Source organism: Lontra canadensis, unplaced genomic scaffold, assembly GCF_010015895.1.
Source record: "Lontra canadensis isolate GAN:19392208 unplaced genomic scaffold, GSC_riverotter_1.0 scaffold2, whole genome shotgun sequence".
NCBI lineage: Eukaryota > Metazoa > Chordata > Mammalia > Carnivora > Mustelidae > Lontra > Lontra canadensis.
Window position 1 is genome coordinate 44,592,773 of NW_022630996.1, and position 14,936 is coordinate 44,607,708.

Genomic DNA, 14,936 nt, shown 5'->3' on the forward strand with positions numbered 1-14,936 from the left:
CCCCCCCCCCCCCCCGCCTGCCTCTCTGCTGACTTGTGAACTCTGTCTGTCAAATAAATAAATAAAATAAAATCTTACAAAAAAACAAATATTGAAAACTTGTTGAAATAAAACGGATGTGTTCATTTACCTTCTAAAGTCATCTCATGTACCCCCAGTGGTAGGCATGCCACACCAGGGAAACTCTGAAGGAGAAACTAAATCCAGGTCTCATAGGGCTGCCCAGAACAGCTTTGGCTTTGGTGGAATCTGGGGGGAGCAGAGAACCTGTCCTTTAAGTGCCATATATACTTACAGATATTATTATAGACTGAAAAAAGTTGGGCTTTGGGAAACCAAAATAATCACAAGTTAGGATCCATAACTTGTACACCTTTCCTGCCTCTGTTTCAAGGCTCCTTTGGATAAAATTGTATTTAAAATAAATGTGTTTATTAATGTCAATAGTGATGCAGCATTTGCAGAGCCCTTTAGAAACAATGCTGGCAGTTACAGTAAGTTCTCTCTCTATTTTAGAAGTAGTACTTGTTCGTTCAGTTTACCAAGCACCAGTAAAGGAAAGTTTTGTTATGAAGTATCAGCAAATGTGGCCAGCAGGAAGACCACATTCCAGGGTGGGCTAGGGCTTCCTCTGGGAGCCCCCGGGGAGCTGAGCACACTGGAAGAGGGGTGAGGATCCCATCAAAGAGAGGCTGGAGAGAGAATATTTTGGGGCTGCGTTTTCACTCCATGGTGGGCATGGCGGGGAGGGAGGAGGAAGAGGACCTCTATTGTAAGGGTTGGCAAATGGGGCTGGTGGTGTTTTGTCATGGCAGAGGTGAGGATGAGAGAGCAAAAGAGAAAAAAGTTAGACAAATAAATTTTCTGCAAGGTCAAGTAAGAGAAAGTTTATCAGCAACAAAACAAGGATGGGAAGTGTAATTGGGTATTAACTGGAGACCTGGTCAATGGCAGAGTTGGGAGCTAGAACTTCAAAAACTGAGGCTAGCTAGCCAGGAGAGCTTTGGGATTATTATTATTATTTTTAAATTGGATCTCAGAAGCAGAAAGGACACACGATGTACTTCTGAGAGAAGCTGCATTCGTTTAGCCAGAAGTGCTGATTCATGGCTTCAAGGTGGTGGGTTGGCATTGTGGGACACACAAGCCATTCCCCACAAAGCCAAGGGACCAAGACAGAGGCTGAGAAGTCAGGCATTGGTCTGGGGGCAAGGTCACCTCTTTGGGGTTGGAGGTTGGAGGGTCATGGTAGTGGCTCTTCCTATGGTTTGGGTCATAGCAGCAAAAGTAGAGAAATTGGAAATTTCAAGATTTTTGCCAATTCTTTTGAAGTGTTATGGTGGGAGCAGAGGCAGAGCAGATTAGGAGAAAGTTCCCTCATCACCTCTACCAAGTTGACTCAGAGAGATTAGAAGGTAAGTGGTGCTTCCACAGAAATTTGAAGCACTTTTTTCCTTCTAATTTTAGGGGAAGCTTCAAAGAGCCCTTCTATTGACAGCTGGACTACATTTGGAGATCTGAAGAAAATGTCTAGACATTGCAGCCTCCAAGGTCCCCTCTCCCTTCCTCTTCCTTAGAGTGGTCACAGGAATATACATTGTGACATGGTGGTGGTGTGATGGAAAGTTCCTTAAAAGCATGAAAAGCACAAATCAGCAGTCATGTGCTTGAAGAGGTTGATAAAGAAAGAACTGTGTGATTTGAGTGTGTATGTTTGTGGTCAAGGTCCTAGAATTTGCATCTTGTGCAAGCTTGTGTTAGGAAATAGCTAGAAAACTCCAAATGTCCTTCAGAAAAGGAGAGGTTAAATAAATTATGACACATTCATGCAATGGAATATTACACCACTGTTAAAAAGGAGGGGTTAGATCTTTGCTTCAGAGTTTAGTCAGATCATCAGAGGAGACTCTGCGTATTCAGTGACTGACCCAGGGTGGGCACATACCTTTGATCAGAGCCAGGGAAAGGCTGTGAGGATTTTGTTGGGAATCCTGGGAAAGTGCCCCTTTTTCTTCACTAACTCTCTAAGAGACATAGAGTCTGGAGATGCTGCAGGAATGTTGTCAGTGGGAAAAGGGAGCCCAGATGTGTAACTGGTACTGAGAACTTAGCAAGGACAGTTTCAGTGGAATAAGGGGTGAGACAAGTTGAAAAGGGTTGAACAGTGAGGTAAGAATGGGTCAAGGAGGAGAGTGGTCAAGTGAAACAAGATTTAGAGAAGTGTGGCTTTTACAGGAAACAGAGAACTTGGGTGGTGGTTTTGAAGACAAGGTCAAGAGCATTTTGCAATGGTTTTTCCCCAGCAGACAGGTGCTACAACATGTGTGATGTTTATGGGGGACTCAGCAAAGGGGAAGAACAGGTGACTTAGGAGGAGAGTAGACAATTGGTGGTGTCCCATAGCATGTGTGAAGGGCAGGCTTTGGAGTACAAAAGAGAATGACCACTGTCCTGTCTGAGGCTTCTAATTTCTCAGTGAAGGATGAAGAGGGTCATTTTTTGAGAGAGAAGACAGCTTTGATGGTGTAGAAAAGGTATAGAAAAGCCAGGAGGCAGCTGGCTGGCTCAGTCAGTGGACCATGAGACTTGATTTCAGGGTGGCAAAGGGACCCTCATGTTGAGTGTAGAGAGGAAGGAAGGAAGGAACGAAGGAAGGAAGGAATGAAGGAAGGAAGGAAGGAAGGAAGGAAAGGGAAGAGAGGGAGGGAAGGAGGAATGGAGGCAAGGAGGAAGAGAGGGAAGGAGGAAGGGAGGGAAGGAAAGGGAAGGGAAGGGAAGGGAAGGGAAGGAAGGGAAAGGAAGGGGAAAAGGGAAAGGGAGAGAAGGGACGGGGAGGAAGAAAGAAAGAAAGAAAGAAAGAGAGGAAGGAAGGAAAGAAGGAAGGAAGGAAGGAAGGAAGGAAGGAGAAAGACAGACAGACAGACAGGAGGGCCCCTGGATGGCTCAGTCATTAAGCATCTGCCTTCAGCTCAGGTCCTGATCCCAGGGTCCTGGAATGGAGCCCCATGTCAGGCTCCCTGCTCAGCAGGAAGCCTGCTTCTCCCTCTCCCACTCCCCTCTGCTTGTGTTCCCTCTCTCACTGTGTGTGTCTCTCTCTCTTGAATAAATAAAATCTTGAGAGAAAGAAAGGAAAGGGAGGAAGGAAGGAAGGAAGAAATGGAGGGAGGGAGGGAGGAAGGAAGGAGGAAACAAAGAAACAAAGAGAGAGGAGAGAAAGAAAGGGGAGAGAAAGGGAGAAAAGCTTAGGTGGGAGCAGTGGCTGAGCCCCCTGGAGGAACTTTGTGGCTTTCTGGGCAGTGTTACTGAGATGTTTAAGGTCATGACTTCACAGCATAGCTTTCCATAGCAGCTCCACAGCTCTGCGGGTGTGCTCATCATGGAAGACAGCCTCCCAGGTCTCAGGTTGGCAGGAAAGTGCCTGGAAGAAGGGATATGGAGGAGTTGCTGTTACGTACCTTTAAGAGTGGCTGGACTGATGTGCTGTGGACTCTAAGCTAGAAGAAGAAACAGATGAGGCCAGGAGGTGCCACAGTCACTTGGGGATAGGCCCCCCATCCCCCATAGTTTCATTTTCCTTTCCCATTTGCCCATTTCCATCTCAAATTTGGCTTGTTAGAAGTTGCTTGGCTGGTGAGAAAGCTGGAGCTATTTCTTAGAACCACCTCTCTCTACTTCTGCCCCCATGGGTGAGCTGCTGTAGGTAGTAATTTCCATTAATAATTTTTTTTTCTGTGTGTTTTGATGAGATACATCTCTCTGGTCAATGACAGACTTGTACATTTAGCCATCAAACATCATGGAAGCCTATCTAAAGGACAGATGACATCTTCAGAGCACTTGGAAATCCAGTCTCTCTGGGTCTTTCTAATTTTGATGGAAAAAAACCAACAAGATCTGCAGCGTTGTGCATGCAGTAGTGGTCCAGGAGGCTCCTTGGATGGGATTGATGGGAACATTGCTGATCTAGACCCCAGTCCTAATTGCTCTTATTGCTGTATATATTCATGACAATAAATTCACTACCTTTGAAATGTAAGTAGGCTATGTCTTCTGTTTCAGGACCTACATGGTGGGGAGGATGGAAGGACAGGAGGGGATTAATCAATAAGACATTTCAAAGATCAATCTAATGAAGTCTATTAAAATAAAAACTATTTAAAAATAAATAAAATAAAAACTATTCATATTTTCAACTCAGCATTGCCACTATTAAAAAACATTTGCACAATGGTGAAAAGATATATGTTCTAGTATATTCTATTGAAACATTGTTGGCCATGAATAGAGGCATAGTTAAATAAATTAAGCAATGGACATACAATGGAATCCTCCATTTAAAACAGCAAGGGGCACCTGGGTGGCTCAGTGGGTTAAAGCCTCTGCCTTCGGCTCAGGTCATGATCTCAGGGTCCTGGGATCAAGCCCCACATAGGGTTCTCTGCTCAGCGGGGAGCCTGCTACCCACCCCCCCACCTCTCTCTGCCTGCCTCTCTGCATACTTGTGATGTCTGTCAAATAAATAAATAAATAAAATTTTTTTTAAAAGTAAAAACAGTGAGGTAAACCTATACATGCTGATTTGGAAGATTCTTCAAAACATTTTGTTAGGTGACAAGATGAAACATAGTATGATAACACTGATAATAACTATTAGAATGTGTATAAAGTATGAAAATGAGAGAATCATGCACAATAATGTTAAAGACAATGCCATTGGGAGGGTGGAGAATAATTTGCATTTTATGAGTTTCTATGTAGCTTAAATTCTCTGTCATGACCAAGCATTATTTTTGCTCACTAATGGAATTACTAAGCATAATTTCCCTGCTAAGGATGTTACATTCATTACTGATCCACACAGTCACTAGGTGGTGGATAGTACCTGTTCTGCAGATAAAAGGATTGGAAAAGTTAACCTGCCCAAGTTCTCCCAGTAAGTAAAGATTCTTTATCGAAAGAGACAAAGAAGCTTTTCAAACTCTATATAATGAAGTTAATATAATCTTCCCGGACTCCGCTGATTTCTGTTTAGAAGCTCACTTCTCACTGCTTTGATTATCTCTTCTTCCCATTGTGATTTCACTTCTGTCTCAAAACTATTAAAATTCTTTTCCTCTGGGAAATTACCACAGGCTGATGCTGGCTTTTCATGATTCCCTGAACTGTACTCCAGCATTGTGATGTCCTCATTGCAATGACTTTTTATACATGTTACCATCTGAATTTGCATAGATGACTTGATTCTTATTCATCTTTATCTTGATGATGACCTTCTTGAGAGACTTGACACTTTGTTTGGAACTTTCCATAATCCTTCAGGGTGGTTTCCAAACCTGCTCAGTAGGCCTAGGACTGAATCTATAGTAGTGTAACATTTGCACTTGGCGGTTCCTTAATATCAGAAAGCAACAATTCCAATAAATCAGGCAATCTTTTTCTTATACAAGACTATGTTTCCTCTACTGAATTCTGTGAATGTTCCTGAGTTGGGTAGCTTCTGGGTTAATAAATAATTCCAGTTATGTCTTCTCTTGACCTTTTTTTTCCTGATGGAAAGGAAATGTAAGTCATGCAGTCACTAGAAGGTTTTCCAAGTGTAGGGACACCTGGGTGGCTTAGTCGGTTGAGCATCTGCTTTGGCTCAGGTCATGATATCAGGGTCCTGGGATTGAGTCCTACGTTGGGCTCCCTGCTCGGTGGGAGAGTCTGCTTCTCCCTCTGCCTGCTGCTCCCCACTGTGTGTGCTCTTTTTCTCTGATTAAAAAAAAAAAAAAGAATAAATAAATAAATTCTTTAAAAAAAAGTTTCCTAAGTGGAAAAATCTTGACAAGTACTATGTCAAAGGATACATTAATGGCAGAGAATCCTCTATGCCTCAGCTTCACTGCGGACAGGATTGAATACTGTTTATATTATAAATGACAAGGAAACAAGACGAGACTTCCAGCTGCCTGATGAGGTTGAGAAAAGACCTTCAAGGTAACTGGTAAACATAGAGAGTCTAGATTATCTTCCTTGTCTGGTTTACGTAGAGAGACAAACTAGTGAATCAGGTATAATTTTAATTTTGCTCCACAAATATTTGACTGTATGTTGACCTTAACATTTCAACAGCATGGCAGCAAAAATTACATTGTCCATATCCACAGTCCATTCCCTGGTTTTCGTCTCTGGGCTTCAGTATTTGAACGCAAGCTTCATCAGAGTGGCATATTTAATCCAAAAGACTTGGATACAATTTGACAAACTAGTTGATTCATAGCTATGATGATTCATAATATCACTTCAGAAATCTAAAAGCTACTTGATAATACACAATTTAAGGTGGGAAAGAAGGCATTTCTTTTTTTTTTTCTAAATGAAATCTTTACAAATGTTTAAACTTGTTTCAAGTATATGGAAAAGTATAGAAAATAACATCCTGGATAACTATGTACTCATCATCCACTCTATTAAATGTTACCACTGTTGTATTAAGTTCAGATTAAATGTCACAAAGATAAAGTGCCCTGCATATGCCTCCAAAATCGCATTCCTTTTATTCCCTCCCTAAGCAAACTCTATTCTGAATTTGGTGTTTGTCATTCTCATGTTGTCATTTCCTTACTATGTTTATATACTCAAAAATAATATATATTATTTTGCATTTTGTACTTTAAATGGTATACCATAGATATCAGTTTGCACCTGTACTTTTTTAGTTGTTTATACATGTAACTCAAATTATTGTATAGATATGTCCTCTTTTACCAAATACCTGTTATCCTGCAGATGGACTTCTTGTTGTTTTCAATGTCTTCCTACCACAGACAATACTATGTATTGATTTGCTTAAGTTTTTTTCCCCACATACAATTGTTTCTCTTATATTCAGGTGCATTCAATCATCTGGCAAATCTTGTTAACAGGCAAACTCTGATTCAGTAGGTTTGAGGTGGGGCCTGAGATTCTGCATTTGTATTAAGTTTCCAGGTGGCATCCATGCTGCTGGTCCTAGGACCAAACTTAGAGGAGCAATGGTCTTATGGGGGAGTGGAACTACTAGGTTGTAAGGGATGTGCATCTTCAACATTTCTAGATATTGCCAAATTGCTCTCTCAAGTGCTTGCACCAATCCACACTTGTGTTAACAGCTCACAGTGTCTCCATGATATTGTATCTTTTTCAACACCTGTTTTCATCAGACTTTGATTTCTGCCAATTTGGTGGGTGTGAAGTGGTATCTTGTTGTATTGTCTTTCATGAATATTTTTGAAGTTGGACCATTTGAGTTTCTTTTTCTGTAATGATTCTCAACATAAACTAATATTTGGAACAAAGAAGATGTCTTCATTAATCTGTTTCATATTTTAAACATCCTTCTTAAAAGATTCTTTCACTTTTTTTTTTAAGAGACTCTTTTTTTTTAAAAAGATTTTATTTATTTGACAGACAGAGATCACAAGTAGGCAGAGAGGCAGGCAGAGAGAGAGGGAAGCAGGTTCCCTGCTGAGCAGAGAGCCCGATTCGGGGCTGGATCCCAGGACCCTGGGACCATGACCTGAGCCAAAAGCAGAGGCTTTAACCCACTGAGCCACCCAGGTGCCCCAAGGCATGCACTTCTAAGTCCTGCATTTGAATTCCAATTTAACCAGTGGCTTGTTGGGTGATCTTGGGTAGGTCATTTTCTCACTTAGAAAATGAGGATCATGATAATAGCACCTAGATCATATGGTTGTGAGGATTAAATTAGCTAACAGATTTAAAGTACTTAAGACATTAAAACATTGCAAAAGATCATAAAAACTAGAGCTATCAGAGGTGACATTAGCAAGATGGTAGAATACGAAGCCCTCCACTCTCCTTCCAACATGGAGACACAGATTTAACTTCAATGCCTGGACCAATCTGGAACCCAGTCAAGAGGTTCCTGCACTCCAGGTGAGTGCAAAGCCAACCACCTTAAAGCCTGGTAGTAAAGTTCATGGTGATTTCTCTTGCCAGAGCTCTCCCTCTGACCCAGTGAGTGCTACCGGGAGGAAACACTTAACTCCCATTCTCTCCCTGTGGATGAAATGTATGCCCAACACTCTTTTAGGTGGACTGTTGAAGGGACTGGTTTGCATCTTGTCTGACAACCAGGAGTCTGGTTGGGAGCTTGGCCTGCAAGATCAAAGTGATCAACATGAACAAGAGTCTGCAATACCATGGATAGGCACTAGGTGGCTCTCCATTGCCACAGCATACTACAGCACCAGTGACGTCACTGCACACAGGCAGGTATCCATGGGGAGTACTGAGTAGAAATAGACAAACTCTTCAGTCAGGTTACACGCAAGCCCAAAAAGGACACACCCCCCAGAAAAGGCTTGAGAAATCTCCAGAATCTCTAGCAGCACTGAATTGAGAATGTCATTCCAGTACAAAACCAGACTACAATGTCCGGGAGGGATGGCTGATTTCAAATGCCCAAATCCCAACAGCAGATAACAAGACATACAAAGAAATAGGGAAATGTGGCCCCGTTAAAAGAAAACTTGGGGCGCCTGGGTGGCTCAGTGGGTTAAAGCCTCTGCCTTGGGCTCAGGTCATGATCTCAGGGTCCTGGGATCAAGCCCCGAATCTGGCTCTCTGTTCAGCAGGGAACCTGCTTCCTTCCTTTATCTCTGCCTGCCTCTCTGTCTACGTGTGATCTCTGTCTGTCAAATAAATAAACGAAATCTTAAAAAAAAAAAAAAAAGAAAAATTAAATTTCCTGAAACTGACCCTAAATAAATGGAGACTTACAAGTTACCAAAGAATTTGAAATAGCCATCATAAATGCTCAACGAGGGGCACCTGGGTGGCTCAGTTGGTTGGGCCTCTGCATTTGGCTCAGGTCATGATCTCAGGGTCCTGGGATCGCACCCGTATTGGGCTCTCTGCTCAGCAGGGAGCCTGCTTCACCCTGCCCCCCCGGCTTGCCTCTCTGCCTACTTGTGATCTCTCTGTCAAATAAATAAATAAAATCTTTTAAAAAATTTAAAAAATGCTCAACAAATGAAAAAAAGCATAGATAGACAACCAATCAAAATCAGGAAAATAATACATGAACAAAATGAGTGTATCAATGATAAGAAAGAACTATGAGAAGAACCAAACAGAACTTCTGAAAATGAAAACAATAATAATTGCACTGAAAAATTCACTATTCAATGTCAGACCTGACAAGTCAGAAGAAAGGATCAGTGAACTAACTCAAAGACAGGACTTTAAAAATTACTTAGGCAGAGGAGCAAACAGAAAAAAATACTGAAAAAAGATGAAGAGAGCCCAAGTGACTTATGGGACACCAGAAAGCAGAACAACATATACATTATGGAAGTCTCAGAAGAAGAAGAAAGAGAGAATGGAACACAGAGCCTAACTGAAGAATAACTAATGGCCTTAAATTCCCTCAATCTGAGATTAGAAATGGACATGCAAATTCATGAAATTCAAAAAGCTCCAACTAAGATAAATCTGCAGGTAATTACACCAAGGCATTTCATAATCAAACTGTCAAAATTCACCAAAAGAATCTTGAAAGCAGAAAGAGAGAAGTGACTTGTAATGTACAAGGGAGCTCCTATTAGATTATCAAAAGATTTATCAGCAGAAACATTGTGGGCTAGAAGGGAGTATGATGATATATGAAAAATACTGAAAGAAACAAGTGCCAACCAAGAATACAACATCCAGCAAAACTATCCTTCAAAAACAAAGGAGAAATTTAGATTTTTTCCAGATAAAAGCTGAGAGTTTCTCATCACTAGACTTGCCCTATAAGAAATGCTGATGGGTTCTTTCCCTTGGAGCAGATGGCAGATGTGGTGGCTTGTGCAGCCCTGGCCAATATTAAGTATCAAGATCTTCAGGGCAAGGGGGCGCCTGCGTGGCTCAGGGGGTTAAAGCCTCTGCCTTCGGCTCAGGTCATGATCCCAGGATCCTGGGATCGAGCCCCACTTTGGGCTTTTTGCTCTGTGGGGAGCCTGCTTCCTCTCTTTCTCTGCCTGCCTCTCTGCCTACTTGTGACCTCTGTGAAATGAATAAATAAAATCTTAAAAAAAAAAAAGATCTTCAGGGTAAGGAAGAGGAACTGTTGAAATAGCTGGACAACAGGAAGGTAAAGTTATCACAGCTGCATGTCTCCAATGTGACAGGCAGAATGGCATCCAAGCTGTCCAAGATCCAAGTTGTTCACAAATCCATCATCTGTGCTCTCACCACATTAACTAGACTCAGAAAGAGAATCTAGGAAAATTATACAAGGGCAAGTAGTAAAGCCTCTGGAAATGTGGCCCAAGAAAATGTGTGCCATGTGCTGCTGGCTCAACAAACATGAGGAAAACCTGAAGATTAAGAAGCAGAAGTGGAAGAAAATGTTGTGCCCACTGTGGATGTATGCGGTCAGAGACTGAGCACAGCAGTGTCCATAAACTGGCTGGGAATAAAAAGGAATGCTGAAGGGAGTCTTTCAAGCTGAAGTGAAAGGATGATAAACAGCAACCAAAACCATACAAAAAACTCCTGTAGTAAAAATAAATATAAATATAAAAATACAAAATATATAACTCCTGTGGTAAAGGTAAATATATAAATGTGTAATTATGTAATGTTATAATGTAGGGAATTTATCACTTTCTAGTATAGAATTTTAAAAACAAAAGCACAGAAAGTAATTATATATAAATATGTGCTAAAGGATGTGATATAAAAAGAGGTAATTTGCATCTCAATAACAAAGTGTGGGGTACAGAGTTTATGTAAAGGGGCAGAGTTTTTATACGTAATTGAAGTTAAGCTGTTAATGGCTTAAAATATATTGTTACAACTGCAAGATGTTTTATGTAATTGCAATGATAACCACAAGGAAACTATAGAATATACGCAGAGGGAAAATGAGAAGGGAATAAAAATATGTCACTACAAAAAAAATTTAAAAATGAATGAAACATAAGTTAGTATGAAGAAAAGGACAAAAGAGCTATAAGATATACAGAAAACAATGAACAAAATGGCAATTGTAAGTCCTTGTCAGCAATTACCTTATAGGTAAATGGATTTTAAATGTACCAACTGAAAGACACAGATTGGTTGAACGGATAAAAAACAAGATCCAATTAATATACTGTCTACAAGAGATTCATTTTAGATCTAAAGACACACATAGGCTAAAAGTGAAAGCGTGAAAAAGATATTTTATGCAAACAGGAACCTGAAAAGAGGAGGGGAGGTCATATTTAGTTAAAATAGACTTTTTTTTTTTAAGATTTTATTTATTTATCTGTCAGAGAGAGAGAGAGGGAGAGCGAGCGAGCACAGGCAGACAGAATGGCAGGCAGAGGCAGAGGGAGAAGCAGGCTCCCTGACAAGCAAGGAGCCTGATGTGGGACTCCATCCCAGGACGCCGGGATCATGACCTGAGCCGAAGGCAGCTGCTTAACCAACTGAGCCACCCAGGCGTCCCTAGTTAAAATAGACTTTAAGACAGAAACTGTCACATGAGACAAAGAAGGACATTATATAATGATAACAGGGTCAATTCACCAGGAAGATACAACAATTATAACATATGCACCTAATATTAGGGCTCCCAAATATAAGAAGCAAACACTGACAGAGCTGAAGGGAGAAAATAGACAGCAAAACAGTAGTTGTAGGAGACTTCAATACTCTGCTTTCATTTATGGCTAGAATAACCAGACAGAAGAAAATAAGAATTGAACAACACTATATATAGACCAATTAAACTTAACAGACATGTAGAGAACACTTAACCTAACAGTATAATACATATTTTTCTGAAGTGCACATGGACATTCTCTAGGGTAGACCACAGATTAGGTCATAAAATAAATCTTTTTTTTTTTTTAAAGATTTTATTTATTTGACAGACAGAGATCACAAGTAGGCAGAGAGGCAGGCAGATAGAGAGAGAGAGAGAGAGAGGGAAGCAGGCTCCCTGCCGAGCAGAGAGCCCAATGCGGGACTCGATTCCAGGACCCTGAGATCATGACCTGAGCCAAGGGCAGAGGCTTTAACCCACTGAGCCACCCACGTGCCCGGAAAATAAGTCTTAACAAATTTAAGAAGACTGAAATTATACAAAGTATCTTCTCTGACCACAATGGAATAAAACTAGAAAATAGTAAAAGAAGGAAAATCCACAAATATGTGGAAATTAAACAACATGCTCTTAACCAATGGGTTAAAGAAGAAATCACAAAGGAACTTAGAAAATATCTAGAGACAAAAGAAAACAAATACAATACACCAAAGCTTATGGGATGCAACAAAAGCAATACTAAGAGGAAATTTTATAGTGGTAAGTGCTTACATCAAAAGAGATCTCAAATCCGTAATCTAACTTTACACCTTGAGGAGACAAAAAAAAGAACAAAGTAAACCCAAACTTTGAAGGAAAGAAATAATGAAGATTAGAGCAGAGGTAAATGAAATAGAGAATAGAAAAACAATTTAAAAAATCAACAAGATCAAGAGTTGGTGTGTTATGGACTGAATATATAAAAATATTTTATATATTTTTAATATATAAAAAATCATGTATTAAAGCCCTAATCTGCAATGTGATAGAATTTGGTGGTGGCCCTTGAGGGATAATTAGGTTTAGTTGAAATCTTGAGGGTCTGAACCTCTTGTTGGGATTAATGCCCATATAACAATCTCTATCTTCAAGCACATGCACCAAGAAAAGGCTGTGTGACCACACAGCAAGAAGGCAGCTATCTGCAAGCCAAGAAGAGGGTTCTCACCAGCACCTAACCATGCTGGCACCCTGATCTCAGACTTTCTGCCTCCAGAACTGTGAGAAGTAAATATCTGTTTTTAAGCCACCCAGTCTATGACATTTTATGGTAGCTTGAGCAGACTAAGACACTGTTTTTTGAAAAGATTGACAAAATTGACAATGCCCTAGTTAGACTAACAAAAAGAGGCAGAAGACTCAAATAACTAAAACTAGAATGGAAACAGTGCATATTATAATTAATATCACAGAAATTAAAAGGATTATAAGAGACTACTATGAACAATTCCATAATAACAAATTGGATAACCTAGAAGAATTAGATAAATTCCCAGAAATGTACAACCTACTAAGACAGAAGCATAAAGAAATAAAAAATCTGAACAGACCTATAACTGGTAAGGAAATTGAAGTAGTAGTCTCCCAACCAGGACCAGATGACTCACTGAAAGATTATACCAAACATTTGAAGAATTAACACCTATCCTCCTCACAATCTTCCAAAGAATTGAAGAAGAAACACTTCCAAAATCATTCTGTAAAGCCAGCATTATTCTGATACCAAAACTAGATGAAGACACAAGATAATAAAACTGTAGAAAAATATTCCTAATGAGTAACAATGTAAAAATCCTCAACAAAATACTAGTAAGCTGAACTAAACAGCACACTAAAAGGATTATATACCATGATCAAGTGGGATTTGCACTTAGAATGCAAGGATGGTTCAACAATAAAAAAGTCAATATAACACACCACATTTACAAATGTAGGACAAAATCCATATGATTATCTCAGTTGATGCAGAAAAACACTTGACAAAATGTAACAATTTCATGAAAAAAGCACTCAACAGACTGGGAATAGAAGCAAACTGCCTTAACATTAAATACATATATAAATGAAAACCCCACAGCTAACATTATACTCAACTATAAAAGGCTGAAAGTTTTTCCTCTAAGATCAGAAATAAGGCAGATGCCTCCTTTCACCACTACTATTCAAAAGACTACTAGAATTCTTAGCCAGAGAGCAATTAGACAAGAGAAAGAAATTAAAAAGCACCTAAATTGGAAAGGAAAAAAGCAAAATTATCTCTATTCACAGATTATATGATCTTATATGTACAAAACCTTAAAGACTCAACACACACACAACACACACGTACTGTTACAATTAATAATTTAAGCAAAGTAGCAGGATACAAAATCAACATACAAAAATCAGTTAAATTTTATACACTACCAGTAATTAATCCATAAAGGAAATAAAGAAGATAACCCCATTTAGTATAGCATCTAAATGGGTAAAATATTCAGGAATAAACATAACCAAGGAGGTGAAAGTCTTATACTCTGAAAACTATAAATCAGGGGTGCCTGGGTGGCTCGGTGGGTTAAAGCCTCTGCCTTCGGCTCAGGTCATGATCTCAGGGTCCTGGGATACAGCCCTGCATCGGGCTCTCTGCTCAGCTGGGAGCCTACTTCTCTTGCTCTCTCTCTCTGCCTACTTGTGATCTTTGTCAAATAAATAAATAAAATCTTTAAAAAAAAAACTATAAAGCATTGCTTTAAAAAAAAAAAAGAGAGAACACAAATGAATGGAGATATCCTGTGCTTATGGATTGGGAGACTTAATATTGTCAAAGTATGCATACTATCCAAAATGATGTAGATTCTGCACAATCCATATTAAACACCAATGCTTTTTTTTTTTTTTTTTTGCAGAAGTAGAAAAAAAAGCCCTAAAATTTATATGGAATCTTAAAATATCCCAAGTCTCCAAAACAATCTTGAAAAAGAAGAACAAAATTGACAGCCTCAAAATTCCTGATTTCAAAACATAATACAATGAGACACTAATTAAGATAGCGTGGTACTGATATAAAGGTAGATGTATAGACCAACAGAACAGAATAGAACCCAGAAACAAACCCGTGCATATATACCCTAATAATTTTTGGCAAAGGTGCCAAGACTAGAAAATGGATAAAGGACAGTCTCTTCAACAAATACTATTGGGTTACCTGGATATCCACATGTAAAAAAAAAACAAAGTTGGACTCTTACCTTACACCATAAATTAAAATGGGTTAAAGACCTAAATCTAAGACCTAAAGCTATATAATCCTAGAAGACAACAGGAAAAAAGCAAGACACTGGAGTTGGCA

General features: G+C 39.6%; 1 protein-coding gene across 2 annotated transcripts in view; it reads right to left on the reverse strand.

The window, feature by feature from the left end:
• Positions 1–14,936, reverse strand: part of NUP42 (nucleoporin 42) — a 43,705-nt gene that overhangs the window by 1,967 nt on the left and 26,802 nt on the right. The window contains exons 7-8 of one of the 2 annotated variants that reach the window (XM_032873359.1): positions 4,024–4,062; positions 3,384–3,418 (exon numbers count right to left, since the gene is read on the reverse strand). In XM_032873359.1, coding sequence (XP_032729250.1) covers positions 3,399–3,418; positions 4,024–4,062 — 59 coding nt within the window. In that variant the 3' untranslated portion in view covers positions 3,384–3,398. Of the gene's footprint in view, positions 1–3,383; positions 3,419–4,023; positions 4,063–14,936 lie in introns of those variants that run through there. The other variant, XM_032873348.1, reaches the window with a different exon arrangement.